The sequence below is a fragment of the Dermacentor silvarum genome, chromosome 6, assembly GCF_013339745.2.
Source record: "Dermacentor silvarum isolate Dsil-2018 chromosome 6, BIME_Dsil_1.4, whole genome shotgun sequence".
Taxonomy (NCBI): Eukaryota; Metazoa; Arthropoda; class Arachnida; order Ixodida; family Ixodidae; genus Dermacentor; species Dermacentor silvarum.
The window spans coordinates 129624953-129642169 of record NC_051159.1 but is presented as its reverse complement, the minus strand read 5'-3'; the positions used below and the strand labels follow the sequence as shown (position 1 = coordinate 129642169).

Sequence of the window (17217 nt, the reverse complement as noted above, 5' to 3'; positions counted from 1 at the left end):
AACGCACGCATTGGAACCTCTGTGAATCGAATATTTCGTGAAGCGGTTACGTGAATGCTATAAAATGAAGTGCTATGCGCACAATTGTCTTCATTATCGTTTGTGCAACGTATCATCTCATGCAATGTTTATATTTATGCGCCGTATCGGTCACAGCCTTAAAGTGACGCCATCTTTATGTTTACGCGTACAGCGTTCACAAGCTAAGCCGAAATGCAAACAGCAGTTCATCCGGATGAATACTGGGAAACGTCGACGCAGTGACGTCACGATGACGAAAGTGATGCCTGTCGAGGGAAGAATGGTAACGGCAGACGTGTGGCAAGAGAAATACATAGCACAAATGGTTTCCAGCAGAACGTACTGACACGGACATAAAGGGACGACGACACACACTGGTTCTGCTGGAAACCATGTGTAACCAACGAGCTCAGGCAAACACTATTCTGAAGAGAAATACGACGCGAAATAAGCCAGGGCTAATGTTGACTATTTTTCTCGTTTTGTTCCTGCGTCCATGGTCTACAGGAAACTGGCGCGCATGCGCGCACGTGTTACGCGACGCGAGGAACGCGTCTATGTGGCAAGGCAGGTGCAGCCACGGTAAGGAAAGTTCGGGAGAGTTTGCTAAGAAAGCTAAAGACATTGTTGATGACCGGCTTTGTGTTCTATAGCTGTTCCAGGGCAACCTTCAGTACGGAATATATTAAGACATGCACAACCGATAATGGCTTTGTACGTGCGTATGCTTACACTTCCGTATAACCCCAATGCGATTCCCCGGATTAGAACACGGCAGTGTTCGCGACGCTGTATTCAAACCGAAAGAGTTGAAAGACCGTCAATCCACGAATAATGTTCGTGGTTCGTGGTGCAGAGGCAGCACTTACTCTGTCGAAAAGTTGACTTCTGGCGCTTTCCCAGTGGCGTTTTGTATGACGAGAAAGAGCTTGGTCACAATCTCAATTACGTGGCCAGTTTCGAAGATGAAATCTCCTTTCTTTCTTGTCGCTTCAGTCTATTAAAAAGAAGAACGAAAAAAAAAGAAGGTCATATACACTGTCGGTCTTGCGTTCTTGAACCATCACTTGTTTAAAGCTCGCGTTACGGAGTAACATTGCAGAAATAACAACTTTCATGTCTTACAATTTTTTCTGCAGAAACTAGCACAGGTGAGTGACCCACTAGACCACTGAGTGTGGTGGTAAACAGGCTAGAAACAATCGACTAACTTTATTGACATTTCTTTTTTAGAGAAGTTATTTGGGCCTTTTGCGTCCGAAGACGTTGCTAAGCCGCGAGGATCGTTAGAGTAGAATGCTAGAAACGGGTGTTCGTCACGAACGACAAGCCATTCAAACAATATACCCAGCGGCTTTGCCCTATTTTGTTCTTGGGGTGCAGTCGGGAGCTGAACCTATGACATCGAGGTCAACGACAGCGCACTTTAAGTGGAGAGCCAGTGTTGAGGGTAGCTACAACCGACTATTACAGAAAAAAAAGAGGTCAGTACTCAGGAATGGGTGTAACGTTGGCGAAATTCACGCCGCGTTTATCTTCATTGTGCGTTGTGCCCACTAGGTATGACGAAGTATTTAATTCTAATCCCTTTATTTCATTGCACGTTTTGTCTCGCTACGGCACGAAGCTGCTCCTCAACAACCCGTCGATTGCAGGCTCATATTTCTTGCACGTTCATTGAAATAGAATAAGGCGTTAACACACTCTTACACAGCTTGAACCTACGTAGTCACAGGTTCGATTCCCGGCAGCGGGAACTGCATACCCATGAGGTGAAATACAAAAATACCCGTGTGCTCCAATTTCGGAGAGATCTGAAGAATGCAGGAGTTCAAAATTGAAAGAAAACTGTCTAGTACGGCTTATCTCGCGGCCAAGTGTAGCTTTAGTAAAAGTGATCAATCAATCAATCAATCAATCAATCGAGCATAGATGCCAGTTACCAGCTAGCTGTCCTTCACCCCTGTACTTTTTTCTAGGGTCTTCACTCCAAGTGAAGGCCCTAGAAAAAGTTATAGACAAGCAAGAAGGAGTTAAACCTTGCTCATACTGAATTACCGTGCGTATGTGAAAGACGGCGATGTCGTCCAGGAAAGGACTGAGCGATATCCTGTAGATGTCGGTCACTGGAATGCGGTACTTGATCTGCAACGTCCGCTGGTCCATGATCAGCATCGCGTTGGTGCTCACCACGAACAGAGTCTGCACGCACTGCACGCATCGGGAAAAAAAGACATCTGCTTTAGCCTGAACAGGTCGTTTAAGAATGCTAAGAAATAAAAGCTCAAAGCATCGGCATATTTTACTTGAACGGAACTCCGATGCGGTATGCTCACAACATTTATGTATGTGTGTGTGCGTGTGTGTAAGGGGTGTGGGCGGCGTGACATACCTTTTGAGGTATATGTTGATCTTATCTAAGTCTAGTCATATTGAAATCACCAGCCCATTTGTTCCTTATGTAAAATAACGAGAAGTTAAAATAGGCCGATGATATATCGCTTTAGGGCGGTCACTACGAAACTCACCTTGCCGCTAGACCTCGTGATCTTGCTGATGATGTCCGCGAAGACGATGTACTGGTCTCCCGTCTCGTCCGATAGCCTTTTCCACTTCACGTTCTGGCGCAGCCGTACATAGTCACCCCGGAACGGATGGGACACGCTGCCACCAAGAAACAACATATGTTACGCCCGCATGAACTTTGCAATGAGCGCAGCTAATAAATTTCCATTAAAAAATGTATCCGTAGAATGCATGTTTGCAGGCGTTGCTGGTATCATGACGATTTAAGCTTAGAGATACCTTCGTAGTGTCGAAAGAAGAATACGGAAAGTGTGCTGTGTAAAACATTACCTAAGTAATCGCACTTGCGATCAGGATTAGTCTATCGCGTATACTAAGTTACAGCGACCAATATCATCGTCTATTACGTATCCGTCAGAAAAATGGTAAAGTACGACTTTACCATTCGGCGTCGGATTGTAATTTGAAAGTACGAGAAAACCTGATTCTGCTACGAGGAAACTCAAACAAAAACCCCTTTTCCAGCATTACTACCATACCTGCGCGCGTCGGGGCAATAGCAAACAATTAATAAAATAATAAAAAAAGGTGCTAGGGCCTTTACATTTTTATAGACCTTTTCACAAACCGACGTTTGAGCAGCGCCATTGGCCGACACGAGCGACGTCTAGCGTCGCCGCCATTTTGGACTGTGCGCCTTGCGAGAGCAGGCCGGCCGCACTTCGGTTGTGTGATCTTCGCCGCGCATTATTTCGATTGTCCGCTTCGCTTGTCTTGTGCCGCTTGACTTGTTACATGTTTCACGTGCTCGCGTGAGCGCTCAGTGTAGTGTGCCATGGCAACAGCAAGCCCAGCCAGTGGATGTGGTGTTTCTTCGTCGGTAGCGGCGGCAGCCGCGTCTGCTTCGTCGAGACCTGGCGTGCTAATCAACGGTATATTTCATTGTTATTGCTGGGCACATGTGACCGTATCGTCGATTGAATCTGATCACCATTACGTTTCGCGATTGAGGGTTGCCTCGTTTAGCCAAAGCAGGCGTGTACGTAGCTGTCGGGCAATGCTTATAGAACCAGGTGCCGGCGGCCTGACGACGCGTGTCAGTGGTTGGTAGATATGCGGTGGTTACTCCATACGCTTCCGACGCAACTGAACAGCTCAATCATGCAAAAATTATTGGATCTGGTGCGGTGCAGGGTGTTTATAACCAAATGTCAAAGCATAAAGCGTGGCGATCGAGCAGCGCGGTGCAGCGAACCGACGCGCGGCAGTGATCACAGATGCCAGCGCGACTGATACAGCCCAGGTGCTAATTTTTATTTTTAGTATTTATTTATTTAGACATACTGTCAATCCCAATAGGGATTATAACAGGACTTAATTGTTATAAATATATATTTGTTTACCTATTTTTTACGTTTGTTTACCTGGAATGGCTTTTCTTTCGAATGTCTGAATTTGGAACAAGCTTCGCTCACGGTGAACCTTAACGTAGATCGTGCGCGAAGTTTGTATTGAAGATATGGCGTACGGCAAGAACTGTTCATGTGCGCTATCTCTGAAGCGAAATAAGCCAATAATATTGCAGCGTTAGGGCCATCTCTGCTCTTTCTCTTGTTTCCCTTACACCGTCTCACTGTGCTATGTTCATAATAAAGTAATGTCGAGTCTTAACAATTGTCGAATAAATACATATGCATATGACTGTAAACCACTACTGACCGTGAGTGAAAAGCGCTTAGTGGTCAGCGAAGCAGTCTCTGCACGCACGTAAGTATTTCACTTCATCGACTGTGCGAATAAATTTTTTTCGTTACTGTTATTCTTGCAAGCATGATGATATTGTCCGCGTACCCATGCGAATACCGTTTTTTTTTTTTACGTTCTTACGTGCGCGGGTTCATTTAGCGCGTTTCTACGCCACGCACAGTTAGCGCATTACGGTCATCCCGAACTCTAACACTGGCGCTAGGCCACACTGATGAGGTTGACACGTTCGTTTTTGCATTCTCTTGCTGCCCAAGCACATAGACAACGCTCAAAGATGGGTGAGCTCGATGCAGCACCACACTGTTGAAGTTAATTACCTTTATGGGCAGGGCTGCGTAGGGTGCGTGTGAACGCAGAGGCAATGTTTTGGTGGACACAGGGTCTGCATACATCTTCCACAGGACACGATTTTTCCAGATCGTTGCGAAGTGTATTTACCGACTAGTTCTCTCGCAGAGTGCTCCAGTTTGTCTTATACCGGTGTCACACGGCCACTTTTGATAGCGATCGAGACCGATCTGGATCGGAATGTTCGACCGCGATTGGCTCCCTTCCGCAGATTGAGCAAAGAAGCCAATCGCGACCAAGAAATTCGACCCATATCGGGCTCGATCACGATCAAAAGTGCGCCGTGTGACCCCCGTATTAGGCACTGGAATGAAGTCGTGTTTGAAAGAATAACAAATGTAGCCTCTGCCACTACATACGAGAAGATATTGCATCGAAGAGCTTACAATTCTCGCAACCTGTTGGGAAATGTGCCGAAACGAGTTTACCAAAATGCGTTATTTTACTGACGTGTGCACTGGTTCACATTAGACTGAAATGCCAAGTCCTCAGGTGACGCAGGAAACCGGCGAAGCGTGAACATACCACATCGCGGCAGTGGTCTCGCGGAGTGCTGTGTTGTGGACACACTTAGTTCCCCAAATCGTTATTTTCCGCTGGTTGTTTGTGCACCCATAAACTGCACAGTGCTGGCCTGTAGCCTTTTGATGAGTATATATGCCATTATTTACGAGCGTAAGTCATTCGGGACAAAAATAAACGGAAACATCGAAGGAAAGCTACCACTCCGCAATGCAAGCGCAAGGCTAGGGGCGCGATCTTGTACGTGTTCCAAAATGGAACGGAGGCGTTCCGTTCCATCGAGCCGCACACGATTGGTCAATTTCAACCGCGACGTTCAAATTGACCAATCGTGTGCGGCTCGATGGAACGGAACGCCTCCGTTCCATTTTGGAACGCGTACAAGATCGCGCCCTAGCTCACAGTCCAGACCGAACAGGCAACACTGACACATACTCTCCACGCCAGACCGTCGGGAGCGCCCTCGTGAAAACGTCTATATAAGACCACTTATACTGCCCCTGGAAAAACGTCTTTCCAGCAATGCATTTCAGTTTAAAGGTGGAGCCGACTTTAGGGGATCGGTGTAAGCTTGGTCTTTGTAAGCTGGCTTTCCCACGTTCATGTGTTGCAGTGAATGAAGCCTACTTGCCGTATGCGAACGATGCGATGCGAACGGGTCCCGATAACGCTATCGCGTTCTACTCTTAAAGGCGAAGCTTAAGCGTCCTCCAAGTGTTTGTTTTGCTGCTAAGAAATACGTTAGCAAACGACCCTGACTTTCGTCGACGGCGTAGCTACCACAACATCTGCTCATGCAGCAAGCGCAAGCCTGGCGCTCAGCGAAGTACTGTTTGGACGGTCACAGGGAGCATATATACACAATTCCAGAAAATATATCTTTTCGGGACAGTGCCTTCGACAAGCTCAGATAAGAACGGAACTTAAAAATGCGGCAATTCAGCATTCGCAATGCCCCACATTAAATTACCGATTCATTAATGCGGTATCGCTGTCGCTACGTTCCACACTGGTGCTCCTTCACCCCGAATTGTAGTTTACGTGATTTGGGGGTTATACGCAGGGACATCAGATAAATGACATGCAATGTGAGTGAAGTTGGAAAGTAATCATGTGGCTCTGCTTACCTTTTCGGATAGGAGGCCTTGTTGTCTTTGAAGATGATGCTGGCAGTCATTTTTTCTCGCATGCGGTTTCGAGCAGTTTGGTCGAGTTTCTGCTTGTACCGTGTACACTGCAACAAAGCCGTGGCAACATCCGTGCTTCTATTACTTGTTCACATTGGCGAATGTCATTTGCATATGAATGAACGGGTTGTGAAGCTACAAGTGTTCAAAAGACAAACGGATAATTGATCTGAATTAAGATGGGGAAGACAAAGGAAACATGAAAACATAACCTAATAATTTGACAAACGGCATGTTTATTTGTTTTGAGAACATAAATTCGTAATGTATTACGTAAAAGCGCCTTTGATTTTGTACCATGTAGTAATGTTGCCGTCTATTTCAATCACTGTTTTCCTGCTCCCTTTTTGTGTTGCATTGTGTTCTATGTTCTGTGTGCTTTTGCGCCAAGATCCACAAGACTATTCGTGCTTACGTGTTGCTTAATGTGAATAATTGCGATGCTGTAAGCCTACGCTAAAAATCGAAACAAATGGCTATATCATTTTACGCTCAGTTCCTGATTACCTGTTGCCTCGAAAGTAACAAGTAATCAGGAAGAACTTCCTGATAGGATACATATGTAGCTTTCGATTCTGCATATGTATGGCCATATGTCAGTTGGGCAAATATCTCAGAGCTTCTACTAGAGAAAGTTGTTAAATATGTCACTGATAAATCCACTTAACGTGCTTGGTATGTTTATTTATCTATATAGGGCACTTCCGACGTCGTAGAATTATGTCACTAGAACTCCGCTGTATTATTTCCTGGTTAGCAATAATCCACACAGGAAAAAACACTTGTTATTTGTGAACTCCCTATAGAAGCATCCACTTTGTTCATGAACTTTGTAACTGATTTCGCTGTTTACTTGTATCATTCGGATCCCTTTGTGGGCAGTTATGTCTGAGAAGGGAAAAAGAAATCCGGCGCTGTCTACAGGTACCAATAACCCCTTAAGAACAGCCAATAAAAAGAAAGTGCGTCGCGCACCCTCCATTTGTGGTGCAACTTCCTTAGCAGGTGGCTGGTCTGCTGCAGGAACCGTGGCGCCGGAGGCCATGAGCGGTCCGCCGGCGAGTCTGATGGCAAGTTGCGCGCCAGCCACAGCAGGTATCGCCGGCGCTGCGAACGATAAGGGGAGGAAGGGTATCGCCGGGGCAGAGTCGCCATTGAGCCTTTAGCCGGTAAGCCTGAAATGCGCAACGCGCACATGCACTGTCAACGCGCTCTTGCCGACGTCGCTCAGATCAACGTCATCGTTCAAAACTCGTTCAAGTGCATTCAGATGTAGCAGGAAGCGGTCAAGCGCGCCTGAGCGCGACACGTCCAGGTGTTCCCGAGGCACCTGAATGCGTGCACCTCTCACGGCGGCCGCGAAGCTCCGTCTTCCGGTCCCGACGTGGGATTAGCCCTTCTACGGGTCACCCCATAGCTTTGCAGGACCAAATAAAGTTTTCCCATCCACACATCACCGTATGAATGGAATCACTTTACCTGTGTTGTAAAGGAGATTCCTGCAAACGTGTAAAGTCAGGGTCCTATTACCTCCTATTGGCTACATAGTTCTCGTATTTAAGAAGAATCGACCAACTTTTTTTGCTGCAGTGCAGAAACAAGGAAACTTAATAGCTCTAAATTGAAATGTGCGGTTCCCCTTTAAATTAACGTCTTGTGAACAGCCACATTCTGCACGTAGACGCATCTGAGTGCATTCCGCTTTGTAATGTTGATTTTTAAAGAATCGCAGATAAATTGCTACTGATTATACGGTCCGCCGCCAGCGAGTCTGCGCTGCGCAAGAACTGCGCGACCACTGATTGGTGTCCGGGTTATCTATGTGTGCGACGTTCTCCGAGAATTCGTGACGCAGCAAGGGCACTAAACACGTGGGCACTGATTGCCTTCTCTAACTCTGGTCTTTTTCGATAGCCTGCAGTCCAGTACAGGGAGTATACACGTGACGTCACATACGTCATATTGTTGTCCTATTCACAGCTTCTACTGTGCTGCTGAAGATAGGTGAATCAAGAAAACGCGTAGCTTTTCGCCTCGTTGACTGTAAAACAATATGAAGGTCTCGATGACGTCAGTGTGAGAGCACTGAGGTCTTCTGCTGACGTCACTGATACCCTCTGCATCAACGTGGGAGTAGCGACAGATCTCTTCTGAAGCCGACAACGAGAAGCCTCGACGATAGCTAGGCCTCCAATCAGCGTTTTGCGATGTCGTAGGGATCATGGAGGAAGGAAAATATAGGAGGGAGCATACCGCAACGCGATTGTCGCTGACTGTGGTGGCCCAACACGTGATAAAAACGTCACAGCACGGAGGATACGTCAGAGTGCGCGGTAGGTTTTAGTACTCCAGGTTGATTTTTTTTCAATGCCCATTCGATGATGATATGTGGTGTTTTATGGCGCAAGGGCCATTAATGGCTCAATGCCCATTCGAAACTCTTGAAATAAACAAAAAAAAAACAAGGAAAAACAAAACAAAACAAGGAACAATCTTTTTCCTTCCTGCATGTGAGCTGCTGCCGGCCGAGCGCCGTCCGAATAAAAACTACCGGTAACCAAACGTCTCGGCAAATCTCGATTCTCCGTGATCTTGACGCAAGAGGTCACGTGTTGGGCCACCACTGCTGGCTACACGAAGCGCTCGCTTGCCAAGGCTGGCTGCGTGACGTAATGCTCCCTCCTATATTTTTCTTCCTCCATGGTAGGGATAAATAACAGGCAAAGTAAAATTTCTCGTCGGCTGCGTTAAAGCTTTGATTATGGGCTTTATTCTTATGCAGTTTGTTTACTACAAAATGGCTGGAATTACACGAATAAATATCTTAATGCCGTGAGAGCATGAGGAAAATCGTCAGACAACGCGCCATAGACGGGCTGTGGAATAATTTCCTGGAAAAAAGAAACATAATACTTATGCGTCCCGCACCCCCCAAAACGTACCCTCACTTTCACAGTCAATGACATTGATTGATATCTTCGAAAAGCCATTATGTCAAAAGGCGTGATCGGGAGATGTTTCACCTTACAAGAAACGAAACAATTAAAATTCATTTCATTTTCAACTCATGAATATTCCTTTTTCATGGTGGAATATATGAAATATTCCTGGACTACTTTACGCTTTAAAAGTGGCGTTAAGTAAATGGCGATGTTCATAAACTATCAGGCTGACTACAAAAAAGAAAAAAAAAGCAAGAAAAAAGAAGAAAGAAAACGGCGTACAACGGGGTAAAAAACTTACAGATATCATGCACGACATGCGAAAAGCCGTGCATACACCAGAAAATACATTTAATAATTACCAGACGGGCATCTTTAGTTCAGCTAGCGGCTGCTGATAGGAAACAAGCGAAGGTGGTTATTCACAACAGAAACTGCACGAAACTCGAGTGCGTTGTTTAATATATTTGCCAAGGCTCCTGCTCGTACTTGAGCACTCTTATTGTGCACATCGATCATTGTGTATGAAGTGTTTCGAAATACCAAGCTTGAGATACTGAAAATCATTGCTGCTGTAACCCCCGATAAATCAAATTTAGGCTGTAGAAGCCACCGGGGTGCAGCTTTCGACGCGCGCGCCACTGTCGTAAGCAAATGTCAAATCTCGCATAACTGCCGCTTTCGGTAGAAAATAAATTCGATTTCTACTTTTTGCTCGAAAACAGTGACACTTATACTATACGCGCTTTAACGTTGTTGTGTGGGACGCGAGCGTGGCTGGAAATCAGCAGACAGAAGCGAGTAGTGCGTCCCTGAAGAACAAGCAACAACTAACTTTTATTTTCTAATCGTACAGCCTCTACGGCTCGGTTGCGCACCCTCGCACCACTTCCCTTTCCCGCACACAACGCGATAACGATTTCACCGAGTCAAAGATGGGAGAGGGTGTCTGGCTGCTGCTGTGCGACCGTGAGGCCGTCACAACGTAAATAACCGTATACGCAGGAACATTAAAAGCAACATAACCACCTCTCCATTCGAAATTTGATTTTGACCTAAAAGCGAAAGTTTTTTTTGCACGTTATTGCTTAGGGCTCTGCTTAGGAAGAGCTTTGCGACGGACGCAACGATGAACAACAATTGCACCGTCAGGTAGCGTAGAAACATAACATGAGAAGGACAGTCTCCCTAGCATGTTGACAAAAACATGTGTAGACGGTTATGTAGGTTCACTCTTTAAGCAGAGATTATGCTTATATATCTATAAAGAAAAAAGATATAAACCAAGCGCGGGCTGTTAATACACCTAATTAAGGGTTAATAATGTATCCTTTTGTGTTAGAGGTCCGCTAGCAAATCAGACTGGCGTTCTTGTACAGGGTGCATGCACTCACCACAATTTTGTGGTTATTTGCCACTCTGCACAAAGGATTACTAGCCAGAGCGAGCCAAAATGTAATGCGCGCTGGAAACAAGCGAGGCGTATCAAACACACTGTTATGGATTGTAAGCCATGGTAGCTCATTGGTATCGTTGTATAAATTGATGTTTAATTGAGGATGTGTCGCAGGGAGGCATGGTTACAAGAAAGTCACGGCAATGATTGCCGCTATAGCAGCCAACCCTCTCACCTCCCCCTCAGTATTAACTATTTTACTGCGCAGAAGAATATGTCAAAGTTTTTTATGTAAATGCCAGAAAATAATTTTGGAGCTTGCAAGAGTCTACAGCAGTTGACTGGACACGAGTTGCAGTCGCTGAGGACTACAAAGCATATCAGATTCGTACTGACTATGGTTTACATGTACCTGGATGGTTTTGGTGACATATAGCCAGCAAAGGCTAGCTAGCAAAGCGAACCAGAACGCAGTACTTAAAAAAAAAAAAAAAAAAACTCAACCAAATGCTCTGAACAGCCTTACCTGGGAACCGATAAAAGAAGACGTCCACACTAAGGTTAAGCTAAACTATGGACATTTCCTTGACGTCTTTTGCTTCGGATGAGCTGGCCGACGCACTAAGCCTAGAACAGTACACATTTCCAACTCCTGCAAGGTACCGTTCGCAACATTCATGTTCACCTCCGCAGCGAAGACTAATCTTCCTGGCTGCACGCGTGGGGGCTGTTACTGGACTGCATCAAATGCAGGCAGCCAAGCCACGATCAACTCGATGTAGTCGGACAGTAGCGAGTAGCCATGCAAGGCGACATGCCGGGCCCAGCCTCGTGACCGTTGGACAAGGACACACGCATGGAGAAACGGACTCCAGGGGTTTCACATCGCGCTGGTGGCGGTTTTGGCTCGCGCGGGGCCGCTCACCTTATAGAGACGGTAGGATCTGCCCAGGACGCGCGCAGCACACTCCCTCTTCCTCGCCTGCCTGACGCCGTGGAACTCCTCCCTCGTCTTCAAACGTCCATCATGCACACACATACACACAGAACATAACCCCAATCGCTGCGGACTCACGACGACACTGAGAGGATAACCAAGCCATAACGAAAGCATGCACCCGCTAAGCCTCTTTCTCCGCCCTCTTCACTTCTCGCGTGATCCCCTCGTCGCTTGCGCGACCCGTGCAAAACTGCTGCGCACAGGCGCGTGCTGCAATAGCTACTGTGCTCCAAAAGATATGTATGTATATACACTTGGTGCGCCGTCAAGAGTGCAGTGTGCTTTGAAGCGGGGCAAGTGCGTCATAAACAAACAAAAGCACGGGCAGCAAGGCATAGCAGAAAACAAGACCGTGTGACAAGCGCGAGGTCGGCAGTGTTGCACGATGCACCTTGAACGTGTGCGTTACGTAGCCGTCGATTACGCAGTAAACAGTAAAAAAAAAAAAGTTATGTGTAAGGATAGTGCGTGAAATGTCGCGCTTCCTGTGCGTTGCCGTTTAGTCGCCGCAATCTGCTGCTGTCGCACGAAACACACGGTGTCGAAGAGCAATTGCAACACTCTTGTAACACATATGTGCGTTGCGGTCGTCACCATTAAAATTGTCGTCATCATAGGCACACTGCAGGATGAAGCCGTCTCCCAGCTATACGCACTGGTCAGGTTATGCCATATTCTGGCTCGTCTAAACGAATTGTGTTCTCGAGAGGTTCGTCGTGCAGTGTTATCACAACGAGGACAAATGCTTACACAACCACAAACAGTTCATTCTACATGAAATGGTTCAGAATCAAGTTTATACTGCTTAAGCGAAGGGCGTTACGCAGTGCTGAAAAAAAAAAAACAGCCTGTGCGCCTTACAATAATAGAGTAGGTGTGGCCAACACGATCAAAGCACACCGCCTAGAGCCAGTCAGCACTTTTAAGATGCGTTTAGTGAGGTAAAACAGTAAAAGCTTATATTGGCTATTGTTTACTAGCATTAGGATGAGGATGAAGCTTTGAGGAAGTCTGTTACTGTCGATAAAAGGCAATAGCGTTGTAATTTACATCGAATATTGTTTACTAGAATCAAGATAAGGATGACAAAGCTTTGAGCAATCGTCTATTACTGACAACGAATATGTTGCAACTCTGGTGATAAGCAAGGCTCATCTCGAAATCTCACATAAATTGGAACGATACTCTTCAGTTCACTAACTCAAATGCACAGTTTGCAGAACAAGACATTCTCTGTTACTAATCACTTGCTCATGCAACATAAAAAATGCAGTTCTTTATGCATCCGAAGTCATTACACGTCTTAGTTTTTAAATGACGAGAACAGCTGAATACAACTACACTAAACAGTAATACAATATCTTCCAATGAGAAACTTCTACTGCAATACTTTCGCATCTTCAACAAAAGTGACTGCGTGTATTTTCTCAGTCAAGACACACACATACTTTTGAATAGTCACCAAGACAGTTTGAGAAGAAGTGCTGGTTTAATATCAAATAAAATGATCGGACAAACTATAGGCTGCATATATGAGCCTGTTTTCTTTCATGACAGTTTGTATTCTGCATAATGCTATGTTGCACCTAACTAATAAGTGGAACGATGTGCAACTTGTTTTGCTGCGGTGTGTTTAAAAGTGCCAAATATCACTTTTGCAAATGTTTTCATTCCACATGACGTACTGGAACTGAATCATACAGCAGATTCAGCTTTATTTTGTTATGAATTTTTAACTAACATTTTTGATAAGATGGAACTGCAACGAAGTAATCAATCCGAGCGGCTTGGGCATCACTAGATTACGGGCTGAAGCCTAAACACAACTGCCATGAATCATAAATACGCAGCAATGTTTCAGCACAAACTGGCTCAGAATAAAACAAAAAGATTCGGTGATGTATCGCTTTGAATTTTTTACTGTCTTTTCTTGTTTCTTAATGTTTTACTTTTGCAAACATTCTGTCCCATTTTTTCTTATTGCGTGCTGCGAACGTAACCTGACAGCTGTGGAAGTAACGGGACTCTTTTTATTTCGGAGATGTGAACGTTGCCTTGCGCAATTTTGTCGCTAAAGTGTTTACGCGCCGCGCCAAGCAGCATGCCCAAACTCGTAATAATAGTTTGCTCAATTTCGTTCCAGCAACTTTGCAAATTGCCCTACACAGCGTTGTTACTTCACGAATGCTTAGCAGACGCAGTTCCTTCGTTCTTTCTTTGGTTTCGTATCGCTTTTGTTTTTACCCTGGGAAACATTTTTGTGTTAGAGGAAATAGTAAAAAAAAAAAAAAATAATAAGCTAGCGCCAAGTAAGCAAAAGAGCAGTAGCAAGGATAACGTGTACATTGTGCAGTCACATGACCGTGTCTGCATGGTGAAGGTTTAACTTCTTTGTTTACCAACCCAACACGACACAGCACGTGCCACTTTATGGCATAGTTTTCAGATGCTGTAAACATCTGCCTCTCTTTTTAATAGACTTACATTACGCGCAGCCATAATGTTAGCCTATTTCAAGCACAATAACATATGTAAAAATAGACATGTCGCTATGATAAACGAAGATATTACTATCTTATAGTACAAACACAGAAAACAAAAAATAAAAACGCTAACCAATAAATAAAATCGGCAATCATAAATACAAAAAAGGAGGAACAAAAAATGAGAAATTACCAGAAGATTTTTCCGGCGCTCGAACTCCTGCCTTGCCTAGAACAAAACAGGCGATAAAACAACTGAAGAAACTAAAAAATCAACAGGCGTCGTAAAAGAGCGTGTGTGAAGACATCAACATAATGTTCATGCACTGATTTTAGCAGAAAGGTTCACAAACTCTACACCAAGCTGAATATGATTTAGACCCCAATTTATTAACAGTTCGATTAAGTTTGTTGCTTAATTTTGCTCAAAAAACATCGCTTAGGACCTTGCTACAAAGCGTGTGCACATCGCAGCTGATGGCGCGTGTTATACGAAAACGAAAATAAAAACGAAACTTGAAGTGAAAGTAATCAAACCACAAAATTTAAGCGTTTCCAGCATTTCAGCAGCAGCTAAGACTCTGCGGTACCGGATAAATTAACGCAGACAAACAATTTGTCTTACGTTGCGCACTTAAAAAAAAACTTAAAAAGACGCTGAATTACAGAACAACTAAGTGGTAAATCATATGGTTTAGAAGACAACACATTGAATATATTCGATAGTAAGGACAAATTTAACACACAGATTGCAGCGCCAGTTCTCGCGCACGTTTTGTCTATTATTTACAGGTGTCAAAATTATTGTGCTAGAACACAGCAAGTGACACAACAACAAAGGTGGGACGACATAAAGTGAACAAGATGAAACTGAAATTCAGCATACAACCTTCCATCCTCTATAATAGGCAGCAATGGTGGTCGCCGCTTGCCGTTTACGCAAGAATTCACGACGAGCCTAGCGACAGAGAAAGAAGAGAAAGAAAGAAAACAAAACAAAACAAGGAAAATCAGAGAGAACATAAAACGTAAGAACACAAGAACAAAACATAAAACTTCGTGCCTCTGCGTCTCTGCCTTTGCTTTGAGGCAGAGTTCTGTGACGTCCCTCGTGCCCCAGACACAGCGTGCGACGCAGCTCCCGGAGATGTACTAAGACTCAAAACTCACCTTCCAGCACTTGTAGTTGCTAGACAGGACGACTTGACTTTCGCGCATGCGCAGAAACCTCTCCCTCATGACATATCCCCTCCAGGTCTTCTGGATCAGGATGGCCAGTTCGTTCAACCGTTCGCGCCGGAACTCCTCCAGTTCGCAAACCTGAAAGCACGAACAGCGGTTCTCGAAAACATACCAAGCGGTGCAAACGGGCGCGATGAACGAGTGCCGCAACACTTTGCTTCTATGGTGAAGTGAAGTCAAACGTTTTGTGCATAAGTTGACTAGAAGAGCGCAGAAAGCAGAACTTCATTTAGACGCAGGAACTGCGGCTGGATGTTTTTTTCACATCGGCTCTGAGACTTCTACCAGTTTTTCTTCATAATTTACACTCACGCACTAGCTGTGAAAAATTGTTACTTCGTTATCAGTAATTATTACTATAAAGTACAAAGATATTGTTGAGGACTTGCATGAAAGGATGCGCCACCTTCCAAGAAAGCGCCACCATCCTGTGCATCTAGCTTCTCCTTGCACTGAGTGATAGAGCGGCGAAGCACGCTTTAAAGGCGCCGCCGTAGTTCTGAGCGCAACGGTGAGGCACAGATTGCGTAGTATTTTGACTCTACAGTAACGTTGAGATTTTAATAATAACACGGTAATAAAGATCTAATCCTTTAAACTGAGTGCTTTCGATGCCGAGGGGCCCATAGCAACAGCAAGAAGGAGGGAAGTAAACAACACTACTGTCTCAATAAGTCCTCTCCAAGTTTGACGAAAAAAAGCTGGGTTCACAGCGCAGTCGCAAATGCCGCGACTTCACTTCCAAATCACGTCCGCATGGATGATGCTGAGCAGCAGCTTTCATGCCGAATGTTCGCTGCGACGCGGTCGTAGAATGCGTACAGTGCGACTCCACTTTGATTATCATCTACGTTGCTAGCAACATATCACCTAGGGCACAGGAAGTTCAGCAGCATACTCCGTTTCCGCTGCACCCCCTAATTTAAGCATAACAATAAAATATCTTAGCATCATATGGGCACATATTGAGCTTAGTAAGGACGAGCAGAAATTGGTAGGAAGACAAGGTTGAAGCTCCACAGGAATATCTCGGCTTTGCCGTCTTATTCACAATTTGCGCTTGATCTTACTTAGCTCGTAACATGTATGGCCATGACAGCCACAGTGGTAAAAAAAAAAAAGAAAGGAACTGGCTTTCCCTCGCACAGGACATGGCCGCGCAGATTCAGATGGTTCGCAAAAAACAAAAAGCGCAGTCTGCAAACGCTCACCAGGGCGCAGTCGGACGAGGCAACCCGCGGTGGCGAGTAAACCATCACGACCGAGAGTTTCGTTTCGCAATAACGCGACGAGCTACACTTTATCACAAGCAGCCTTGAGCCTTGCGTTCTGTGCAGCTACTGCGGAGACCCCCGTTCGCGTCAGCCACCCTTCCCGTTTCGGCCTACGCTCGCGCCACCTGTCATTGAGCGAAAGAAGAGCTTCTAGCTCGGCCTCCGCTCGCGAGGTGGAGCCATGGGCTCTTCTAAGCTTGCCATTCACCGATCGTGGGTCTCCGGTGTGTGCGAGTTACACCCAGTGTTGCCAACCCTAGGGAAATTTCCCTATATCTAGAGAATTTGCGTCATATTTGCGGGAAAAGAAAAAAATTTGTCAGAATCTGGGGAAATTTTCCGCGTACTCATGGACGACAGAAACCACTGTTGCGATGGAACTACAGAGGTGACGGCATGTATTGATTTAAGTCTCCGCAAATTACCTCCGCATGGACATGCTAAGCATAACCTAATTATAATCGTGCAGCAGCTCAGTGAACGCATATTGTCAAGTAAACGACAAGGCA

The 17217-nt window shown here is 45.3% G+C and overlaps 1 protein-coding gene across 1 annotated transcript in view; it reads right to left on the bottom strand.

Annotated features, from left to right (window-relative positions):
* Positions 1-17217, bottom strand: part of LOC119455985 (unconventional myosin-Ia) — a 179621-nt gene that overhangs the window by 5589 nt on the left and 156815 nt on the right. The window contains exons 23-31 of the mRNA XM_037717540.2: positions 15363-15512; positions 15082-15150; positions 14386-14421; positions 11635-11721; positions 7347-7478; positions 6312-6418; positions 2550-2685; positions 2080-2232; positions 891-1018 (exon numbers count right to left, since the gene is read on the bottom strand). Of these exons, the coding sequence (XP_037573468.1) occupies positions 891-1018; positions 2080-2232; positions 2550-2685; positions 6312-6418; positions 7347-7478; positions 11635-11721; positions 14386-14421; positions 15082-15150; positions 15363-15512 (998 nt within the window). The remainder of the gene's footprint in view (positions 1-890; positions 1019-2079; positions 2233-2549; positions 2686-6311; positions 6419-7346; positions 7479-11634; positions 11722-14385; positions 14422-15081; positions 15151-15362; positions 15513-17217) is intronic.